The sequence below is a fragment of the Micromesistius poutassou genome, assembly GCF_964030765.1.
Source record: "Micromesistius poutassou genome assembly, chromosome: 15".
Lineage (NCBI taxonomy): Eukaryota > Metazoa > Chordata > Actinopteri > Gadiformes > Gadidae > Micromesistius > Micromesistius poutassou.
Window position 1 is genome coordinate 9,794,542 of NC_140285.1, and position 23,623 is coordinate 9,818,164.

Consider the following 23,623-nt stretch of genomic DNA (forward strand, 5'->3'; position numbering starts at 1 on the left):
CCTGCAGAAGGACGGAGGAAATTAATTGAAATAATTTCCTCCCTGGACTATTGCACTCTGTAGATCTTTACAATAGATTGTGATTGAATAAATGCACAATTCAATTAGTCGTACATTTTGTTTATTAGAAAAGTACCACACAATGATACAAAAACATATTGTTACATACTTACATAGATTGATTATCTTTACCATTTTAGTTGTTAATAAATGTCAGCATCACCAATGAGCAATTTTATTTAATTTTTGGAAACTTAATTCAAAAGGAATGCCTTTATCAATATTACACTTTAAGCCAGAAATCAATACCAACAGTTGATTTCCGAAATATGCCCAAAATAAAATGTGGTTCAGTTCATACATTGTGTTGCGATAACTTAACATAAGACCACCCATGCAGTTTCCAGATCAGTGTTTAAGCAGCTCGTTTATGTAGACTGTATTCATGCGGTACGCTGCCATCCAGCTGTTGGCTTGGCTGTAATAGCTATGGTAACCAGGCTGAGGATGGCAAGCCATGGCTCCGTAGTACTGCTCCCAGGATCTGTAATAGGCTCTCCAGTCGTCCGCATTCGACCACTCATCTTCCTCCTCCTCCTCCTCCTCCTCACTACTACCTTCCCCTCTCGTCTGCCCTTCCATGATCTCCTCCCTGCCTCCGTCGTCCCTCCTCCTCTTATCGCAGACCCTCTGCTCCTTCCTCCCCGCGGCTCCGTCCGCCCCCCTACCCTCTCTGGACGGGTTAGCCTGGCACCTCTCCTCCCGTCGCGGGACCGGGTGACCCCCTCGTGCGGGTTCATCTCGTTCGAGGGTACCCCCGTCTGGTGCACGCTGTGTCCGACGGGACGCTGTTGGCGGGACGGCGGGACCAGGAGACTTGGTTTTAGTGGGACCTGGTTTGGCTTGGGATCTTCGCTGTGTGTCACTCGGGGACGGGCCCGAGCGCGGTGGAGCCTTCGCCTTGGGACGGTCCTCCTCCATGTCTTCATCGTCATCCGAGGAGGACGAGCTTGAGGATCCAGAGGCCGACCTCCGATGGGCGGGGTCGACCTCCATCTTGACGGCCGGCGTCCTGCGTGGCGGCGGTGGCGCAGAGCGGCCGCCGCTCCGCAGCGAGCGCTTGAGCGCGTTGTCCTCCTGGTCGTGGAGCATGTGCGACTCGGTGTGCATGCTCGGCTGCCCGTCTTCGCTCTGACCTTTGAACTGCCTGATGACCTCCACCGACCGCCCCGGGCCCTCGGTGATGAAGACTTGGAAGTCTAGCTCCGCCTCCTGCAGGGTCACGAGGTCCCGGTTCACGTTCTTGAAGGAGCTGAGGGGCGGGATCTTAGGGAGGGCGTCCTGGAGCTCCTTACGAGAGGGGCCTTGGGGGGTTGGCGCATGGCTGGTTTGGGGGGCTGATGCGTGCTTGATGGGACGCGCCGGTTTCGGCCGGCTCTCCTCCACCTTCTCTCTTCTGGGCTCGGGCGGAGCACGGCTCTTCTTGGGCCAACGCCCGCCTGGACCCTCGTCCCTGTGCGGAGCCGAGGACGTGGAAGAGGCCTCCTGGTCACTGGAGGAGGCGGCGGCGACATCATCAGGAGCCTCCGCTTTGATCGGTTTCCTGTTCTTGTTTTTCTTCTCTTGCTTGGGGAAGAGTTGGGGTCTCGGCCCTAGTGTGGCGGCCTCCACGCTGACCCCCCAGTCGCAGGACTCCTCCATCAACCCAGGTTCTATTGGGGCTGAAGACACAGGGGTACGGCAAACTTACAAACCAGTACTGCGACACACTGGGGCAAATGTCTGACCATTAACTAACTTGTTTTTTTACACACGCATACTGAATCAAGTCAACATTAGACTAGTTTAAATAGTTTAGTAGACAGTTTATTTTTCAAATTGATCTACAAATAAAAACACCAGACGGAAAGATATGGATCCACACTCACATGGCAGCAGGGACAATTTCAGGTTGCACTTTTGAGCAATAGCCATCATCTTGTTCTCCTCCTCACCATGGCAACAGTATGTCACCGCCAGCCCCTGAGTCCCTGTCAACAAAGAGCGCACTGATTATGAGGCTGCCACCCCAGGAGGGAACAGGAGGCTCCTGATAATTAGGAAACCTAATGTAGATGATTGGCAAGAGACTCTTAACCTTCTTTAAGGTCGGACAGATTATCCAAACAAGCGAGGGCAACGGATCAGTCTAATCTATGTGTGTTTTCAAACAATTAAAGTCATGTAAAAGCCAAAAAATACAACACAATGAATTACATACTATTAATCCGATCACTTGTTGCCATAGCAAAATGAGTACCAGGTTTAGGGAAACTAACCATAGCGGCCGGCCCGTCCAATGCGATGCATGTACGTTTCCCAGTCCTTGGGAACATCCAGGTTTATAACCAGGTTCACCTTCTCCGCATCGATACCTCGGGCGGTCTGAGCAGAGCAGAGGAGGTCAGTCACACGCAAACTTGAACAACGCAGTACTAAAAAGTGTGAGCATCTAGTGAAGTGAATTGATTATTGAAGTGATGTAAACTAAAACGTCCTTGTTCTGAAAATGGACGCCAGACATGATCATGCAATGATTTGATGAAATAAGTGAATGGTATTTTTTTGTGTAATTGAGTGTTTCAGTCCAGTAAAAGATAGTCTTGTGATAGACAGAGAGGCAGTGAGATTGGCTGACATTATGCAGGTTTAAACAATACGTAAAGAATTGTTTCGCAGTGTGTGTGTGTGTCTCACCAGATCAGTAGAGATGAGTACTCTACACTGATATTGTTTCAGTTTGGACATGGCCTCCAACCTCTGGTCTTGAGTCAGCCCACCTGCACCAAAGGGTTTCATGACAAACAGAAATAAGTTATTTATTTATCGACTATTACGACTACAGGCCTTCATTCAGAGAGGGTAATTTCATCAAGTGAGTATAAAATACCCTGAGTGTTGCACTCCCACCCTGGGAAAATATTAAATAAATATTAACCTCCAAACTTTGGTCTTACCTGAGATACAGACTGCAGGGAGGCCTTTAGAGGACAAGATGTCTGCCAGGTGTTGAGCCCTGTAAAAACAAGAACAGTAAGTATAGTTCCCCAAATGTATACGCCAATTCATTTGCTACTTTGCCATTTATTTATGAGACAAAACAGTAAAATTAATAGTGTACCTTGAATGTAGATTGGAGAAAACAAGTGCTTGGTTGAAAGGTACTTTGCTGAAGAGCTCCAGCAAATGCAGGACTTTCTCCTCAAAGACCTTATGTGCATGAGCATGGGAGTTCACAAGCTTGTAATACTGCCTCAAACCTGGAGGGGGCACCCAAAGTCAAATTAATAAATGGTAAAACAAATGACATAGCTGTAAATAAAGCAACTTGACATACTGTTAAAAAGGTCAATATGTTAACCATGTGATTCGAAGAACAGCTGTTCACAGCAGTTACTCAAACAGCTGTTACTTTCACAGTTACATTTTAAAAACACCATTACCTTTAAGACTAGGGTCTTTGGGGTTGAGCCGAACAAAAGTGGGCTCGCTCATGTAGTTGGACAGGTGTTGTGCAAGAGATTCTGGGTAGGTGGCAGAAAGGGCAAGCATCTGTTTGTTCGCTGGTAGAGAGGAAAATATCCAACTGGGGGAACAAGGCAGTGTATAGTAGTGAGACGCAGCATGTACAAACAAACATTTAAAAATGGTACTGAGAAAGTAGGCAAAGGAAAGGGTCAGTGATGATAACATCACTTTAGATGACAGCATCTGGGTAATAGTGCATGGCCATAGTGTGCAAGCACACCCATTAGGATTCATCTTACTTGATTTGTTCCTGGAAACTGCCCTCCTCCAGCAGTTTGTCAGCCTCATCTAAGACAAAGAGCCTAATGCTGGCGGTAGACAACATCCCCAACTCTATCAGCTGCTTGATACGGCCTGTTTACCAAACAGACAATACAGGAAAAATAAGTAATGCATCTCTTGAGCATGGCAGACGCCGTGTTGTCATCCAATGTACTGACTGTACTTTGTCCACCGACCTGGGGAGCCGACTGCAATGTGACACTTCTTCAGGTTGATTTTATCCTGGCTCACTGCCGTGCCGCCTATAAAGACATGGCACTGCAGACCTTCCATGGCACTGCCGATGGCCATCAACACTGAATGGATCTGAACCGCTATCTCCCGGGTCGGAGCCAGTACCAAAACCTGGAGGTACAATAGGTTACCCGGTGAAATGAATAATACAAAAAGTTAATTCCGCTCATATTTAGATAGAGGGAAATATGGTTAGTGGTTGTGTGTATCTAGAACTTAAGTCGCCTCACCTGGGTGGTGACATTTTCCAGGATCAGTGAATCCAGTGCAATGGTGCTGAAGACACATGTCTTCCCTGTACCTGATTTCGCTTGTACGATCAAATCTAAAACATGAGATAAAGGTATTATATGCATTATTGATAAGTGAGCTGCAAGTTATTAAACAGTGGGGATGTGTCACACGCACCAAGACCACAGCGACCAAGTGGGATTGCCTTGAGCTGAATCGGTGATGGTTTCTGAAATCCCGACGCAGAAAGTCCCTCGAGCACTGGCTGAGACAACAGCAAAGAATTAAAGTCGATTCCCTCGGATAAGAGGACATCATCAGTCCGGCTTCTCGTATCTATATCATGAGCGGCTTTTCTCATGCACGCTGCCATCTTGACTCGCCTGTTTACGGTTCAAAGGACCAAGCTTTAACAAGGATGGTGATATTTATCTACCGCCATCTAGTGGCTGAGATGTGTATGAACACACTATTCCGAGTTCTAAGAAATACAGCAGGTCTAGTTATAATTAGGCTGATTTGCCTTCGAGGCTTCAATGTAATTAAATGTATTTATAAAAAATAAAAGCTGGAAAACATTTTGAAATTTAGAACATGTCTCCTACCTTTCCCTGGTTAAGAAGAAGTGCTCCAGTAGTGCTATACCGCCATCTGTTTATACACTGAATAATATAAATATCGAAATAATATTTCAATAGTAAATAGGAAAAATATCAACACACTGAAGTGAATGTAATGTAAGTTGGTTATGAGTAAACATTTTAAAATCAGTTAAAAGCAGATCAACTTCAATATTATTCTTAACATTGACTGGATAGTAGTATCCTCTTTATATTATATATGTTAAATTATGCCATATCATTTGATTAAGGATTCAATACAATGTATTATTGGGATTATTATTGATGCCCAATCCTGAATAAGCTGGTCAACTGCTTGTTGCCAATGAGGATGTAAATGAATGCATAATTATAACCATCATCTCCATCACCATATAGAATAGCTAACTGAAGCTTCAAAATATTTGACATGTGTTGTAGGCTATAACTGCTCATCAACCATATTCCTTCAGCCTATCAAGGCCATGATATCACAATCACTTACGCCAAATGCATGACTGTAATATATTTAGTGCATTAAGTCTGACAGACAAGCATGTACACTTGATAATTAACACCTCATATACCACGGTAGCTGTGGCCCCAGCAATCAAGGAAAGTGCAGTGCTTTCAAGCATATGACACTCACAGTAAGTTATTCTCTCACAATCCGGATTTGAGGATTACATTTGGTGCATTAAATATCATGACTTTGAGCCCTTCTCTTCTTATCCTCTTTATTAGGTGGTCTGCACTGATCTCCTCCTCTTGTTAAAGGCTTTAAGATGCACTAGAAGGTGTATCACACCATTGTTGGCTGGGATCCCCCCTTTCTCTCATCTATCTTTACCATTGATTCAAGTGGAGATATTGTTGGTCCCTTTACTCATCTCCTGATCCAATGTTTCAGTCTCATGCATCTGACGCTTGCTTCATGATCAGCAAGGGAGTCGTGAATACTTGAGTATTGAGACACTGAGATACTTTGTGATACTTTGAGCGCCTCAGGTTTCTCCCTCATCGCCCCCAACCTACCGAGCTCCAACCCGAGGGAGGGTTAAACCCCAACGGACCCATGGAACCTCTACAGGCTGTCCTCAGCATCCGGCCGAACTCTTCGTCGTCGCCCTCCAGCACCGAGGACCCTCCTCTTCTGTCTCAGAGCGCCTACGCTGCTCTGGCCGCGCTCATGGGGGTGTTCTCGGCGGCGGGGATCCTCCTCAACCTGCTGGTGGTGGTGGTGACGGTGAGACACAGGCAGCAGCGGCAGCCCCTGAGCTACGCCCTGGTGAACCTGGCCGTGTGCGACCTGGGCTGCGCTGCGCTCGGAGGCGTGCCCACCACCGTGGCCAACGCCATGGGCTACTTCAGCATGGGCCGGCTGGGCTGCGTGCTGGAGGGCTTCGCTGTGGCCTTCTTCGGTAAGTCTACGATCATTATACTATATACATTTAAAACAATACTGTATACATTTGATACAATACTATATTTATAACAGTACTGTATACATTTGATACAATACTATATATATTGAATACAATCATGTGTACAATTAATACAAATCTATTTACATTTAATACAATACTGTATACCATTTGCTCGTACATCATACATAGTGTAAAAATAGTTAAACTTGGAAAAGTTTCCACTTGTCCTTCAGCCTGCTCTATGCTCAGTGAAGTACCAGTCCATCTATCCCTTATAACCCTTCTGTCCAGGTATAGCGAGTCTGTGCACAGTGGCTGTGATTGCAGTGGAACGCTACATGGTGGTCTGTCGACCCATGGGGGCCGTCAAGTTTCAGACCAGGTATGTTTACATACATGTATCGACACGCATGTGACCTTTAGCCTCACAGTGTCCAGACAGGCGGTTGTCTCCCCCGCTCTCTCCCATGCATGCAGACACGCGGTGGGAGGAGTGGCGCTCTCCTGGCTGTGGTCCTTCCTGTGGAACACGCCTCCGCTGTTTGGCTGGGGCAGCTTCCAGCTGGAGGGGGTCAGGACGTCCTGCGCCCCCGACTGGTACAGCCGGGACTCGGGGAACATGTCCTACATCGCCGTCTTCTTCCTGCTGTGCTTTGCCCTGCCCTTTTCCGTCATCCTGCTGTCCTACTGCCAGCTCCTGCGGACCCTGAGACAGGTGGGTCCTAGGATGAAGATGAGTGAGGGGAGTAGGGCATGAGAGACAGCTCATCCTGAGAAGTGCACTGTTAGATGAGTGCCAGGTGTGTTTGAGGAAAGGGACGTATAGACATGGTTTAGGGGCTGTAGGTTAGATATGTTGGATGTGGCATAGCTGTCCGTCAGCTATAGGTGAGTGAGATGCGCTGTCATGATATCTGTTTTGAGTGTGCTGCCCCTGCCTCTCTATAAGCCGATTTAGAATTTAGAGTGCTCCCAGCTCATTTCAGACCAATTTGAGCATGTCTTCCCTGATTGGTTTGGGGAATCCTTCTTGCCTATGTTTATCACAAGTGTGTGAAATGCAACACTTCTCAATGCCATAGAGACGTTAAGGAGAGATGGAGCAGGGAGGGAGGGGGCAAGGTTTTGGTGGTTTAATTTCAAAATCGTGTTATTTTATGCTCTCTCTCTCTGAGTAAAGTAGTAAAGTAAAGTCTGCACAGGCATGTTTCAGCCATCACCTTGAGTCCAGGTCTCCAGGCTCCAGGTTTCCATGGGTGGTAGCACCAACCGTGTGGAGCTGCAGGTGGCACGCATGGTGGCCATCATGGTGTTAGCCTTCCTGGTGGCATGGCTGCCCTACGCCGCCCTGGCACTCACCGTCCTCCTGGAACCCAGTCTGTACATCAGCCCTCAGATCGCCACCGTCCCTGTGTTCCTGGCCAAGAGCAGCACCATGTTTAACCCCATCATTTACATCTTCATGAATCGACAGGTACTTGGGTCGATATATGTGGACATACGCACGCATGCCGCACACACACACACACACACACACACACACACACACACACACACACACAACCAGTAATCAACATCATACATTGCTAATTGTAATGACTACTGTACATGTGGACATATACATTTGCACACAATGAACACACATACGTACATACGTACACACATACCCCCACACTCACAGACACAAACCAACTTTAATCTGCAAAAAACATTTGTTTCTCCAGTTCCGGGACTGCACTGTCCTGACTCTCCTGTGTGGATGGAATCCCTGGGCTTCAGCACAGGACAGTATAGCGGGAGACACAATCGTTTATACTCAAAGCAATACGCGTAAACAGTCAAACAAAGATCTGGAGGGAAAAGGACTTTGCTAGTGTCGTATTCAAATCCTTGTTTATGTGTGCCAGCAAAATCATGATGATTTTATGATTTTATGATTTAATGGTTGTGTGTGGAGATCTGACTTTATAGTTTTCATGTTTTTTGTATCACTAAAATGTGTGATTCATTTTGTGTTTGTGTTATGATGTTGTTAGTGTTATAGTGTGGTCTTTGTGTCACACTTAATAGACATGTAGCCTTTTAATATTGACCTAAATCTAAATTGATTTGGGTTTTAAGCCTCAGATCCATGGGGAGATTATTCTCTTGGTTTATAGCTCTTATATTTTACATGCTAATATATATACTTAAACTTTACTTTATATACACAACTCATAGATGCTAACATGGAATAGTAAAAAAGTGAACTGCTTCCAAGTACAAAAAACATTTGTATACTTTTAGATACAAAAGTCAGATTCAAAAGTCATTAGTGATTTAAGCTGCATATCCGATAAGAGCAGAGACACCGGAGCAGGCCAGCTGCCACCAACCCTTCTGATCCCATCAGCTCCATGCATTCTGGAAGCTCTTTTCCTCTGGCAGCCCCTTGAGAAAGTTGCTTCAGTAATGAACCCTGATTACCACTGCCTCATATCCAGTAAGTTCCTGGCTTGTTGCATTTAAGGTTTGCTCATTACCCTACCTGAATCCATAGTGCAATCCTAATCAATCAATCATTTCAAACAACAAAAAAAAGGATGTCCACAATTCTCTTCAACATTTTCAACATTTTCCGGTCTTTTCAACATATTACAGTTTTTCTTAGTTGCTTTGGTACATTTCTCGAATCATCCTCGAAATTTGCAAAACAGTAAGTGCATTTCTCAAAACAATTTGTACAAATAGCAAAACACCATGGATTACCTGCAAAAGCCACTCTCTTGCTCAAAATCCTTAGTTCATCTCTCACATCTGGAGGGATGTTCTGATGTAATCTATGGCTAAAGTTTTGAATCCAATTATTGCAAATTGTAAGTTACACCTTAGTGTATGTGGGAGATTGATTGCAAGAGACTGAACAAGATTCACATTTACGCTATTACTGTTTGTACTGTAATTTGTTGACAGACCATGTCATTGCGGTACAGAAAGGAAAAGACAGCACTGTATAGCACAAAGAAAAAAACAAAAGTAGAAATGTGAACATAGGACAATCTCCTTAGGCAAAACTGTACATGCAGGAAGGAATGCAGGTAGGAATTACAGTGCAGTCTTCCTACACCTCCTGACGTTCCCGTCTGTTGGGCCACAAATTCTCATCCACATCATAACGAATATCTTCTAATGGGAATGCATAGAAATATGCTTGACATATTATGACAACTTGTTCAACCATTTTGCATGTAAAGACTTATGCAATGAACTAATGCCTAAATGTTGTGGGGTGAGACTATTCAACAGAGACCCATTACAATACATTTTGATCAACATGACATTTGACAGCAATTGATAGTGTAGGAAAGAGCAGAGAATTGTACATAATCATTTGCATGGATGTACCAAAGCATTTGCCACAATGAGAAACTGCTTTTTGTGTTATGTACAAGTGACAAAATGGGCCCTATCTTGCACCCAGCGCAATTGACTTTCTACACCGACGCATGTATCGTTGCTAGTTTGCACCCGGCGCAAAGCTGATTTTCCCCCGCAGCAACCAGCCACCACTACACTTGCTCCTGGATAGGCGTGTCGGCGAAAAGCAGAGGCGTGTTCTGGCGCAAATTATACCGAAAAATTCCTGGTCTAAATGCACTAGTGGATAGCGCAATTGGTGTTGCTATTTTGACGTGCCATGGCAGGTCGGAACTGCAACATATACTTACACACACGTAGGCTATACACAGCACAAACATGCAAACGATTAGCCTGATTTAAATATTATGATGTCAAAGATTGTTCATATGTGTGAAACTGCATAGAAATAGCATGTGGATTGTGGAAACATTTTTTTTACTTTTTTTTGGTCTGCATGGATGAACATGAATGAAGTATAGTAGGCTATGCCATGCGTTAAAATAATAATAATAAATAATAATAATAAAATCTCATTTTAGGGTAAATGCTTGGTTAAATGATTTGGGAAAGAACAGCTGATACAGCGGTAAGTTGTACTTTTAAATCAATGCATCTGCAAACACCGTACAGCAAACACATATGTTCTTGACACAGACATCGTGTACAAGCCCATAACTTTTAGGATTGATTGAAAACATAGTTTTACCGCGAGTGAGTGTTTAAAAGAATGAACTAAACATGTAACACATAATACAGTCCTTGGCGATGTATATTAATGGGGGGACACATGCATATTATGAACACAAGTCGATAACGATAATGTATACAATACTGGTAACAAACGATGTTTGTGAATGTATTGCCGCATATCATTAAATAGACCCACAGTTGCGGCCACAGGACCGCGTCCGCATAGGCTATCATATATGTGTTAAGTTGTCTTTGCCGCAATAGAATAAAATGCTATTCCATGTGTGAATTATGTCTATTATTGGCCATAAACTGAGCCATTTGAAGTTTGAAATTCATGTAGTCATGCATCTGCGGAGACTGCAAACGCGCTGTCAAAATATCAACTCGTCAAGTCAAATGCGCTGGCTCTTAAAGGTGATGGGAGATGGAACTCTCATTGGTTTATTGTAGGCCTACGTTACGCCCAAAACATACGCTACGGGTTTCAGACCAACCCATTTTAGAATTGCGTCGGGCACAAGAGTCATTTATCCGCCGTCATAATAGCAACATCGCCATAGAACCGCCCACAAAGCTGCTTCCGTTTCGCGCTTCACACTTGCGTTTTAGACCGTCTAAATAGGGCCATGTCACACTCAGTACATTTACATGCACAGCTTAATTAGATTAAAGCCATAGTTCGACTATGCTCCTCAATTGGACAACTGCAATTGTCTGCGTATACATGGCGGTGAGTAAATCGATTCATTGGCCAAAGTGTGTCATACCCCGTTACGTTAGGTGGCGCTGTACCCATTTAAACTAGTGGTAATAGAGCCACCGGTTGACCTCTTTACGTCACCAGCAACAACAAACTCAGGCGGAATTCGAGAAAGATGTTTTCAGTAGACAGCTGTCAGTTCACTTCAGATCCATATTGTAACAATAGGAATTGTTGTTAGGAACCTTTATTCAGTTCAGTGTTACACACGGACATGTTGTGAAGTGACAACACCGGAGTTACCGGACCGAGCTGAATGTACCTTACACGCTAAAGTTTAATAAAGTTTATAACCCAGCAGGGTTAAGCAATAAGAAAGTGTACGCTTCGTGTGATCAAGTAACAGACTTTAACACATATCATTTCGTCTCCGTCGTATGCAGACTCCTCCGGCTGCTCTTCCGGCGGAGGAGTCCGCATACGACCGAGAGGTCGAAACAATGGAGTGTCGGAGAAATTATATGGACCCGAAGTGAACTGACAGCTGTCTGCTGAAACATCGCTTTCTCCTCCATGTCAATGGAGGAGAAAGAGTCAATGCCAAAGTTAATTTTCCCCAATTCCTTTTCCCCCATGGTCGAGATAAACCCCATTAGGAGTCTTTACTTGTTGTGGAAGTACCAGAGAGTCGGAGAACCCGATGCAGTCTGTAAGATTCATAATATCAGAGAATACCCCCGTCAGTTCGGCCGCGGCACAATGAATGAATAAAGATTGTAGTTATTTTACAACCTCGTTGATGAGATACATTTAGAAAAACATGTACTTTTAATTCAGCCTTGGGTGAAATCGAAGCGCAGTGTGTACTGAATGCATGTTGATGATGACTCCTTATATACATAACTACATTGGCACGACACCGGCTTCCTCCATCTTCTGCGCCAGCTTTTTAAATAAATCGCCTATCCGAAGTGAGTTGACAGCTGTCTACTGAAAACACCTTTCTTCCACCGGAGCATCCCCTCCGCCGCCCGTCCGTATACGGCATTCCCCGCCGCATCGCAAGGAATGAATAAAGATCGTAAACACGTCAGGAGAAAAAAACTTTTATTTTGACAGATGTGCCTGAAGTTACTACTTTACAACCTCGTTGATGACCCACATTTAGAAAAACATGTACTTTTAATTCAGCCTTGGGGGAAATCGAAGCGTAGTGTCTGTGTGCTTCCACCTTTAAAGAATGCATGCCATGCGTGCTCCCGTGGCCAGGACACAATTCTTATAGGGGGTAACTACATTCACCGGCTTCCTCCATCTTCTGCGCCACCTTTTTAAATAAATCGCCATTTCTCGTTTTCCAACGGCGACAACAACAACACGACTATCGTCTCCTTCTACTTCCAGCTCACGGCCCCCGGAAAAGATCTCGAGCATGCGCAGAACACAATTCAACGCATAATCCAATTTGACTATGAGTAACCCAATTCGATTTGAGTATAGCTTGACTAAGGTGTATACATGCATCTTAGTAATCCAATCATAGTTGGACTAAGCCAATAAGTCGACTTTCTTGAGTGTCATGTAAACGCGCTGAGTGTGTCTTTGTCTCCAAAAGTCAGAGGCATTGCTAATTAGATTGGGCTAGCTACTACTACTACTACTACTACTACTACTCACAGAGCAATACCATGGGGAGTATTCTAGATGCCTTGCTCAAGGGGGAACCTCATCTGAATCAGAATCGACCTACCACCCTGTGGTTATTGGTCCAGCCCCTTAACCGCTAGACCACCGATGCCCTCACCTCCACTCAGTTTGCCCATAGGAACCCATGGAAGTGAGCAGGGGAAGGTGAGGTCACTAGTTTGGCAAAGCGAGTTGAATTGAGTAGGGGAAGGTTAGGTGACTAGTTTGGGAAAGGCCCCATAGGTGTGTTTATTGAAAGTAGGCAGAGACAGAGTAATCGGGTTCACACACTTAGGCACTTCTAAAATCTCTTTATTTTCACTCAGATAGAGCATCCATATATATAGCATTTATGGCCACAGCATCCATCACTATCATAGTTATGGACACAACAGCCATCAATATCACAGTTATGGACATAGCATCCACTGAAACAGTTTTGGACACAGAAGCCATCACTATAACAGTTATTTATTGTTTTCCATGGTGGTAGTGATCCAGGTTCTCACGTCATCTTCACAGAGGGATACAGCTCTTTTCAAATCCATGCTTGCATCGTGGACCCCTTTGTGAACTCCGTACAGGGCTTCATTATGAATATATGGTCCTCCTGAATCACCCTTTAACGTTAGTGTGTGTGAGAGAGAGAGAGAGAGAGAGAGAGAGAGAGAGAGAGAGAGAGAGAGAGAGAGAGAGAGAGAGAGAGAGAGAGAGAGAGAGAGAGAGAGAGAGAGAGAGGCAAGCACAGTTAAAATATATTTATTTAAAATATATATACAATATTTTCATGACAGTAGCATCCATCATTAGACCTCAAAATTAACTAACACTTCAGTGCTTCCAGTGGTCTCCTGATGAGCCGATGTAAAGTATCATATTCTCTCCCTGCCTGTCATCAGCGAACACATTCACGTCTTGTTACTTTCTTCATTTTCTTTATGCTATTTGAGAAATTAATTACATGTAAGCCATTGTCACATTATTCCACATATATTGAAGTCATTCTTATTCCTTTACTTCTTTTTAAATACAGTTCTGTGATTCACCACTTTGGGAGCACTGCCATGTCTAGCAATGTAAGTTTATTATTATTGTTATTATGTTTTTGTCTCTTACCCCACAGGTGTTGCAGGCACTGAACTTCCAAATCAAACAGACCCCGCCCCTAGTTAACTGGCTACAATTAACTTCAATGTCTGCACACATAGTCTCCTCTGGCGAATCTGTAGGATTAGGAAAACACAATAGTTTGTTCTATTCGCTACGATTTCAAATATAAAAGTAAATGTAAAAGCTGAGATGGTATTGCATCACAAGCAAACCAAGAGAACACACACATAACCAATTATGACACATCTGCAAAAGAAGCTGCTTTCACAAACACACACAGTCAATGTAACTAAAGGATATCTGGGGTCATAGGCAAGTGCTAAATATATCATATTGTCGTTAACCATATCTATTAACTATTGTTATGAATTTTATCAATAAATTCATGTCAGGTTAGAGTTTGCACAACCAAAAAAGCATTAGATTACTTAACTTTGATAAAAGTCTGCTTTAGTGTCTGTTCTAAATGTTCTAAATACATTCATTATCTAAAAAAGGTCCTCTTATGCAGACAAGATAGCCGTGAACTGGAAGCAAACAGTGAGGGGGCAGCCCTCTAACATTATAAAACATTTCTCAGAGAACACTAAAGGTCAGGGTGATGAATTGTAAATTAATTGTATTGGACAAAAGCGTAAGTAATTTAAACATACTTTAAATATAAGCACAAACATCAAGAAACGCAATATCCTGTATCATCGCTGACTACACCTTATGTACAGTATATATAATATACAGTATATATTTTCCCCTTAAATCACACACACACACACACATACGTACTTTTTGTGTCCCTGCCAACAACTACAAGATTGACTGGAGTTGCTGCAGTAGGCTTGAAGGTGTTACACTGTGACTCAGTTGCTAGAGGGTAGGGCGTCCATTTGGTGTCAACTTTTAACTTGATCAACATTAGATCCACGTTGAGATCATTATGTTCGAAGAAATCCGTAGAATCTTGACTCCCTCCTTCGATGTTCTTAATTGTAAATTCCCTGAAAAAATAAATAAAGTAGGCCTACAGCAGTTCATTTTGGTCGCACATGAAATGTTTATCATCAGAGCAAGATAAAAGTAAAGTATTTTGCTAGAACATGAAGTTTTTCCCATGTCAATCATATGGCTAGATGGCCTAGCCCACATAATCCGGCCAATGTCTGACTGGTACCTGACTAGATTGTAAAAACACAAAAGGTGAAACACAAGATGTCTCATTTATCGGCAAATAGGTAAAAGCACATATTCTTAGACTGTATTGTCTTTTGTTAACTTTTGTATTAACTTTTCTTATCAAAGGCGAGGCAAGTTGCTCAGCTCAATGAGGTTTGGAACCATTTAGGAAGCATGAATATACTTTATTACTGTATCCTAGAACAACAATATAATATTATGTTAAGTTGCCTCCTCTGGGTACATGGGCAGTTAACTTACCCGTTACCTCCGCCATCATTACCCAGTTAACCTACCTACTACCTCCATCATTAACCAGTTAACCTACCCATGACCTCCACCATTATTACCCAGTTAACCTACCCATTACCCCGTCATTAACCAGTTAACCTACCCATTACTTTCACCATTATGACCCAGTTAACCTACCCATTACCTCCGTCATTAACCAGTTAACCTACCCATTACCTCCACCATCATTACCAAGTTAAACTACCCATGGCCTCTGTCATTAACCAGTTAATTTACCCATTACCCAGTTAACCTAGGCATTACTTCCATTATTAGCCCCTTAACCTACCCATTACCTCCACCATTATTACCCAGTTAACCTACCCATGGCCTCTGTCATTAACCAGTTCATTGACCCATTACCTCCGCCATTACCCAGTTAACCTACGCATTACTTCCATTATAAACCTGTTAACTTACCCATTACTTCCTTCCTTACAGTGTTTGGCAGTGAGTACCCAGTCTCCATTTCCAATGACAGAGCCACTGCATATATGTGCTTTAGTCATGTCTACCTTGTTGTCTGTCTTTAGGAAAACAAACGCTTTTTTCTCATCGTCTTTACACTTCCTCCCGTCTATAATTCTCTTCTGAATGTCCCCCACAGAGACACCTGCGAGAAGGAGAAAATTATTATTGCAGGTAATATAAACAGGGCCGGCGATTGGCATAGGCGATCAAAGCAAAATGTGTGATCTTTCCCTAAGTGCGCCCACATGACAAATAAATTGTCGCTCCTTAAACTCAAATACTGAGCTACCCCAAACAACAGAACCCCTCATATAAGTGCATACTGCCATGGGGTGCAGTAAAACTACAGCTAAAGAAGTGCTGAAGAAAGAGACAGGATCCTGACTGGTTTGCATAGACTCTATCAAAGGTGCTGTTAGTATCGTGTATGGACTCTGCCCGCCCTGCTGGTCTTCTGTGGCATTGAATGAATTTGTTTGCATTTGCCATGTGCTTTTTGTTTTTGTCCTGAACCCAACACACCTGCTCATTAGCTGTTCATTAGCCTGATTGAGTTTTCCCTGTCCCTTGTTTTCTCCCTGCCAATGATTTGCTTTCCCTCTGTTATTTAAGTTCAGCCCACAAGTTAGTGTTTGTCAGATTGTATCACGTTTGGTGAGATACTCTGCCTGGTTTTGCGCTGCCTGTTTTTGCTCTGCCTTGTTATTTTCTGTTTTGGATTCTTTTGTTGGAACTTTTGCCTTGATCTTTTGTGCTTTACATTTTTGACTCCTTAGTTTGACTTTTGACCGGTCTCCCCTTTGTTTTTTAAATCCTAAAGAAAAGGAATAAACATTTTTTCCAATTATATGCGGTCTGCACCTGGGTCCTTTTCTGCAACCCTTAACAGGTGCTGGTCAATAGCCGCTGGGATGAACGGTTCATGAGAAAAACCAACTGGATTCAAATCAAATTTATGATGACAACATTCTGCATACAGTTAAGTCGGTCCCTACACACATTCTAATTGGGTTATGGTCTACCCCACAAACTTCTCTCAGTGCATGACATGGCAAGCCATATACCAAAATAAACAGCAGAACCTACCCTTTTCAAAAGCGTACCACATTCATCTGTACACTTTGCCAATGTCAAGTAATTACAGAAAAGGTATAAACTGCCTCCAACTTTGGGTTCATGTAGGCTAAGTAGTAAAGCTTTGCAAATGGCAAAAGCATAGGCTACATAGCCTCTCACCGTCATCCCTACTAACACTGGACGTTGAAAGAATGTTAGTCTTTGGTTATCTAAAGGTTAGTTTGATTAGAACCAAACCAAAAAAAAAAAACATTCAGAGAATGTTCCCTCTGGGTTAAGAAAACCAAGCCTTGCATTCCCTATTGAGGGAACATTGAGGGAACCAACCAATTAAAACATTCTCCTGTGGTTGAACTGTGACATAGGCTCTCTCCCCATCATAACACAGAACGTTTAAAGAACGTTATCCTATGGTTATCAATGGTTAGTTAAAACAAAAATCTGAGAATGTTCTCTCTGGATCAAGAAAACCTAACAGAGCCTGACATTCCCTAAACGTTAACGCTCTCCTGTGGTTGCACTTTGACCTCCACACAATTTTGTTGTCTATTTATTTGTTCTGATAACAATGTGCAGGAGGGACACGCAACGATGTGTGTGTACCTCCTAGGCGGGTATATGAAACAGGTGTGAGGGAGGAATGAAACATGGCTAAAACTCGGAAATTACCCACAACTCATATTCTGTTCAACATATTTTGTTTGTTCCATGATGAGTTTTATTTTAAATGCTGGACTGTAGCCTACTTCTGACCGGAAGTTTGTTCAAATCCATGCCTCAAGACGCGCATTTTGCCATCATGAAAATATCATCCATGGATGTTTTTGTCCCTTTCATAGCAAACATTTCACAATTATTCGCCGAAGACAAAGTGAATAGTTCAGTATTCACGGAGCCTGAGATAGTCATGCACCAATTAGAATTTTTTGTCGTCACACTTTTGTATTCACACTTCTCACAGAAAGTATTTGAGTATTTTTATCGTATAAAATACACACTGATCAAGTATTATTACACGAAATACAAAGCCATTTTCTTCAGCTCAATAATAATACAAATTAAAAAATACTATTTTGTATTTTAAATACGTGTATCAGAAATACTGCCCATCCCTGTCCACCAAATCAATAGCTTCCAGCCAACCACCTGCAATCAGAAGGAGGATGAGAGCGACACAGGTCTTCATCTTGCTGGTTCTTCCAAGAGAGTGATGATTCCTAATTCAGGATCCAGTGGATTAATATACCCAAAAATATCACATCCATCAGGGACTGACCAATCATCTCTAAGGTAGGCCTAGCTGGTTCACTGTGCCACGTACATTATTTCCTCAAATTTCGCACAAGGGATTATAACATCTGATCCTGTGTAGTGAAATTGTAGATTACTATTCATGTTGAAACATGCAAATCCATAAACTGATAGTTCCAACTGCCTGCTTCCTAACCCCTCTAACTGAATGCTACATGTGTGAGTGTATGTTTATCATTCTTCCATTAAATGGAAAGTGGTGAACAGTAGCAGAGTGATAAAACACGCACGCACGCGCAGGGGCGGACTGACCAGTAGGCCTACATTCTGTCAAAGTCCAGAACGGCTGTCCCACAAAACAGCCGTCCCACGGACCCATCACAAAAATAAATCTGATTAGTGACATTGACGTGAAGCAATTGATAGATCTCACATGCCTTAAATGCTCCTCATGCTATTTTCTGCCCACGCTTTCTCCGATGTAGAATATAGGCCTACTATAAGTATTAAATGAGAGTGCATCACATAATGCTGGTGTCCGTGACTTTTGTAGTCTTCTAAGCCTCTATTTACATGCGTGTCTCCGCAGCTTCTTTTAAAACCCTATGGTGCTCCTCTTTATCAAGATCGCACAAGCCCGAATTCACGCACACACACCTGTATAATTGATAAAAAAGTGTGCCATCCCGTCGTTTATATATTTTATAACAAATGACAAAGAAAAACTTAAGTAATCCATTCAGGCAGGCCTATATTCACTGTCTAACAGACACTAACACAGGTATGTAAATGGTCACGAAGCCCTGAGACTCCTGTGCCACTGCCAAGTTGCCTATATCAGAACTCACCTAGTGTGCTCCCAAAGCCGCGGAAAGACTTGTCTTGAAGAGACAGGCACCATTTTTAATATAGGCTCAGTGTGTTGATATCTGAACTTGCACTTTATTTTAAGGGGTCCTTGTTCCAGTGTATCTACCTAATGAAGTACAGTGTAACAATGTAACAATACGTAATATCATGTACTGATGTTGCACATACATTATGTAGGGTTAGGGTTAGGGTAAGGTTTATGGGTTAGGAACAATGTAAATACATGATATTACTGATATTACATATTAGTACATAGGTTGTTACTCTGTACTTAATGAGGTAGATACATTGGAACAAGGACCCCTTAAACTTTTAATTTAAAAAGTATATTAAAAAGTTACCCTGAACTTAAACACACCAAGAATCATGAAATCGTTTCAGCAAATAAACACAAAAAACACCTAATGAAACATAAACATGTTTTACCCAATACAAATATTTAATTCATTTCTAATTATTAATCAGAGCAAAATATATTAGTGACCTGTCTCTGTCCCTGTCACACACATATACACACACAATCATTGTGAAATTGTGAATCCTTATCAAACATAAAAATGCCCCCCCCCCTACACACACACACACACACACACACACACACACACACACACACACACACACACACACACACACACACACACACACACACACACACACACACACACACACACACACACACCACCCCAAATAGCACCAACAAAGCTAAGCTAAGTTCAAAACTGCAGAGCTCTGAGAAATAATCACTGATCGTAAAATGTTATTCACTGTGAATATCTTTTCTAGTAGGCTTGTGCTATATTGTCTTGACACACTGGCAAGTGGTTATTTTAACGCAAAATAGTTTATGGGTTATGGGCCTAAATTTCGGGAAACGTCCAGGGCCTTTTTTTTGTCCCAGTCCATCCCTGCACACACACACATGGAAATTTCCAAAAGAAGTCTTCAGTGCATTCAAACATAATGCAAATCAGAAGGCTGATTGTCCCAACTGCCTCATTATCAACCCTCTGACAGAACACTTCCATTCTGAAACACTCTTTCTGTCTCCAACACACACACAACTAATATTTATGTATAATAAAAAATATGATATATATATATATATATATATATATTTATTTATTTATTTTATAATATTATATATCAACAACATTATGTAGACTTTAAAAACAGGCCTAACATATTACTCCACATGAACAGGGAGAATGGAAACTGTATGTAAAGAACTATTGTAATGGTGGACTCATACACCACACAATTCAATGTTAAATCAAACAGGTATTTATTTGATATAAAACAAACAAGTTAAAACAAAGTCTAGGGGGAATTTAGATTACCTGAAAGGTACAAGTGGCAAGTACAAAGGTGACCAACCAAAGCAGCAGCGTGCCTGCATCAACCAAGGGGTGCCCCCCTGAAGTAGAGTGGAACTCTGCTTATATAAGCCACCACCCAGGTGTGGTCAATTAGGTCGTTATGACCCTTGTAGTGGCAGCTATGACCCAAAAGGGGGGAGCAGGGGGTCGTCACACTATACAGTGTGTACTGAGTGTTGCAGCTGCAAATTAAGTGCTGTTTGAGTAAAAGCTTCTTCAATAGGGCACTGGTCTCTGCAGCTCTGTCTATGATGAGGTCAATGTCACTTCCCTGCACTCTCCTCGTCATCTTATGAGCTGCAACTATCTTCAACCTGAATTAACAAATTAGTTCACGTAATGTTGTTAGCCAATGGGTAAAGCAAGTTGATTTTCTAACATCAGATGCTTAAGAACCCTCAAAGAACCTATTACAATATTTCTTCAATATCATACCCTTCAATAAATCAAGAGGTTGGACTGCACTAAATCGCACAAATCATCATCATCATCATCTTGGTGAAAACTTGACGTTCATAGCAACAGAACAGAACCATATAGCTTACAGCTGTTCTTGGGAAAAGGGGACCGTTCTTTGCTTGTCTGCCTGACCTGACAACTTGCCACAGGTGTTACACAGGTCTTACACATATACCTGACAGGAGAGTCACACACTAACCCTAACACACACACACACACACACACACACACACACACACATACATACATACATACATACATACATACATACATACATACATACATACAGTACAAGCACTGAGTACACAAGAGAGAAAATAAGGCTTTATTGCATAATAGGCAAGTATGACAGTATTGAATATGAAAAAAAGATTGAATGCACTTGCAAAGCATATACAAAACATATGTACATAAAAAAGATGAAGATTTCGTCAGGAAAGGTTCTGGAAGTAGCGGTATGGAATGAGTGAGAGTGGAATGATAAAAGATGGAGAGGATATGAAAAGAAGAGTGAAAGAGAAGAGCGATAGAAGAGAGAAGTGGGGAGAGAGTAGATGGAGAAAATAATGAGGAAGAGAGTGAAGAGGAGGAGGAGGGAGGGAGGGAGGAAGAGGAGAGGAAAATAGAAGAGGGGGAAAGTTGGAGGGAGGAAGAGGGGAGGAAAAAGGAGGAGGCGGAGAGACAGGGAGGGAGGAAGAGGAGAGGAAAAGATAAGAGGGTGAGAGTGGGAAGAGGGGAGGAAAAAGAGGAGGGGGAGAGAGAGAGAGAGAGGGAGGAAGAGGAGAGGAAAGGAGAAGAGGGTGAGAGTTGGTTTTAGGTTTTTTTCCCTGCCCATATGTACTGTATCTGGATGATAATTTGTCCCATTCCCAAAACTGTTTATCTACAGGTATTGAATGAAAAAGGCACAACACCCGTGTTATTCTTTACACATCGTTTTTACCATGGATGTTAAATCCAGGTTCCAATCATATTGATCAAAGGACACTCAAAGCTTGGTATTGTAATGGCAGTTATAAGTAAAATAAATGTTATCTTGTAGTCCCTGTTGTACTACAATAAAATATATTTTAATGGATAAGATACATTTAAGTATCTTTAATCAACTAAACTACCTACTAAATAGGTATTCCTCATGGTTTGCCCTCTCAAAGGCTAAGTGGAAGTTCTATCCCCAGGACTTGAAGATGAAAAGGAGTCATTGTAGGAATAGTGATAATGATCACATGAACTAAGTTTATAGGTTAGACAGTGAGTGTAATAATTACATTCATGTGTCCTTCATTTCCATAACTCTGCCTCATATAGAATCATACAGAATGTGGTAGTAACATATATAGATAGATAATGCAGTAGGCCTTTAAATACTGTGGGAAATATGTTCCTAAAAGTTAAATTCAACTCGCCTAATGTTGCCATTTCATACCACTAAGATGCCAAATGACCCAAGTAGAGAGGCAAATAATGATAGATTAGACAACATTTATGTACGTTAAAAAGAAAATTAAGAAATACAGTCTCGTAAATGCAGCGAGTTTCGTCCTGAATGAAGCACGATAAAGCTACTGGATGTGGGCGGGGCTGGACCTTCAAATCCGGATTTGGGTGTGGATGTTAGTAGTATTGCGTGCAATACTACTAACTACTAACTACTTACTACTTCTAAGCATACAATACTAATTGTATGCTTAGAAGCTGAGCCTATTGTCTCAGCTTCTAAGCATACAATTAGGCTCTCCCTGAACTACACAACCTGCTAAGTGTTTCCTGTTTCAAAATAAAAGTCCCAGCCAGCTCTCATGCTTTTAGGTGTTATATCTTGAGAACGGCTTGACGCACATGCTTCAAATTGGGTATGAGCGTTTGTATGACCTCAAAGATGCAGCGACTTGATGTTGAAGGTCAAAGGTCAGAAGTCAAGTACATGAATACTTTGAGTGCGATATCTTGACCATCTTGACCTCCTGATTTGGAGCGTTTGTATGGACTCAAAGATGAAGTGAACTGATGTTTGAGGTCAAAGGTCAAATGCCAATGTCAAAAACACCTTGAGGGTTATATCTCAAGAACGTCTTGTCTCACAAGCTTCAAATTTGGTATGATTGTTTGTATGAACTCAAAGATGAAGTGATTTGATATTTTTTCATAAATCTCCCCACCAACATTGAGCCAGCAGCATTCCATCCATGAATAATTTCTTGAGCAATTATAGTTTACCTTATCTTTCCGCTTTTCAATTGTACTGTAGAGCGGGTACAGATTGAGCCCATCTTTGCTTGTGTCATTTGTGAGAGGCCTGGTCTCCAGCTGACAGGATAAAATGGACATAATAAATAAAGGATAAAATATTAATTACTAATGATGCACACAAGAGTAATAGTTATTAGTTAATAGATAAGATTCAACTGTATTGTCATTGTGCAGATACAGGTACAGAGCCAAAGGAATGCAGTCACTAATTATTTACATTGTAATGGGGGTCTGTAACGGTGCGGCTGCCCGTTACCACAGGCAGGGGACATAAACAGAACTGACACGGCGATTCAAAAGCACTCGTTTATTGGCACACATAAACATAACACTGCAACACTTTCATGACGCCACCTGCAACACACAAATACAAAATACATTAGAAGGGAGCCGGTCAGGGGACACGGTACAAACATCGCATGAACAAAGACAAGGGGTTAAAACACTTACGTCGCGGTTGTGCGGGCTTCCGGGTGCCGG

General features: G+C 42.3%; 2 protein-coding genes and 1 long non-coding RNA gene across 3 annotated transcripts; 1 reads left to right on the forward strand and 2 right to left on the reverse strand.

Annotated features, from left to right (window-relative positions):
- Positions 1–133: 133 nt before the first annotated feature.
- ddx20 (DEAD (Asp-Glu-Ala-Asp) box polypeptide 20) lies at positions 134–4,687 on the reverse strand (the record flags this gene model as incomplete). Its single annotated transcript, XM_084480218.1, has 11 exons — positions 134–1,721; positions 1,929–2,030; positions 2,319–2,424; positions 2,737–2,819; positions 2,997–3,055; positions 3,161–3,299; positions 3,483–3,625; positions 3,807–3,921; positions 4,026–4,194; positions 4,314–4,408; positions 4,492–4,687. The coding sequence occupies 11 exons, from the start codon at positions 4,685–4,687 to the stop codon at positions 409–411; spliced, it is 2,520 nt and encodes an 839-aa protein (XP_084336344.1). The 3' UTR covers positions 134–408.
- A 1,301-nt stretch (positions 4,688–5,988) lies between these two features.
- Positions 5,989–8,214, forward strand: parapinopsina (parapinopsin a; the record flags this gene model as incomplete). Its single annotated transcript, XM_084479525.1, has 5 exons — positions 5,989–6,334; positions 6,632–6,722; positions 6,818–7,055; positions 7,572–7,814; positions 8,065–8,214. 5 exons carry the CDS (start codon positions 5,989–5,991, stop codon positions 8,212–8,214), a joined length of 1,068 nt encoding a protein of 355 aa, XP_084335651.1.
- A 5,612-nt stretch (positions 8,215–13,826) lies between these two features.
- On the reverse strand, positions 13,827–23,623 carry LOC311359350. The gene is made up of 6 exons (XR_014638210.1): positions 23,594–23,623; positions 23,361–23,497; positions 23,111–23,200; positions 15,810–16,002; positions 14,712–14,923; positions 13,827–14,041 (listed from the first exon to the last, which is right to left on the reverse strand). It is a non-coding gene; the product is annotated as an uncharacterized lncRNA (long non-coding RNA).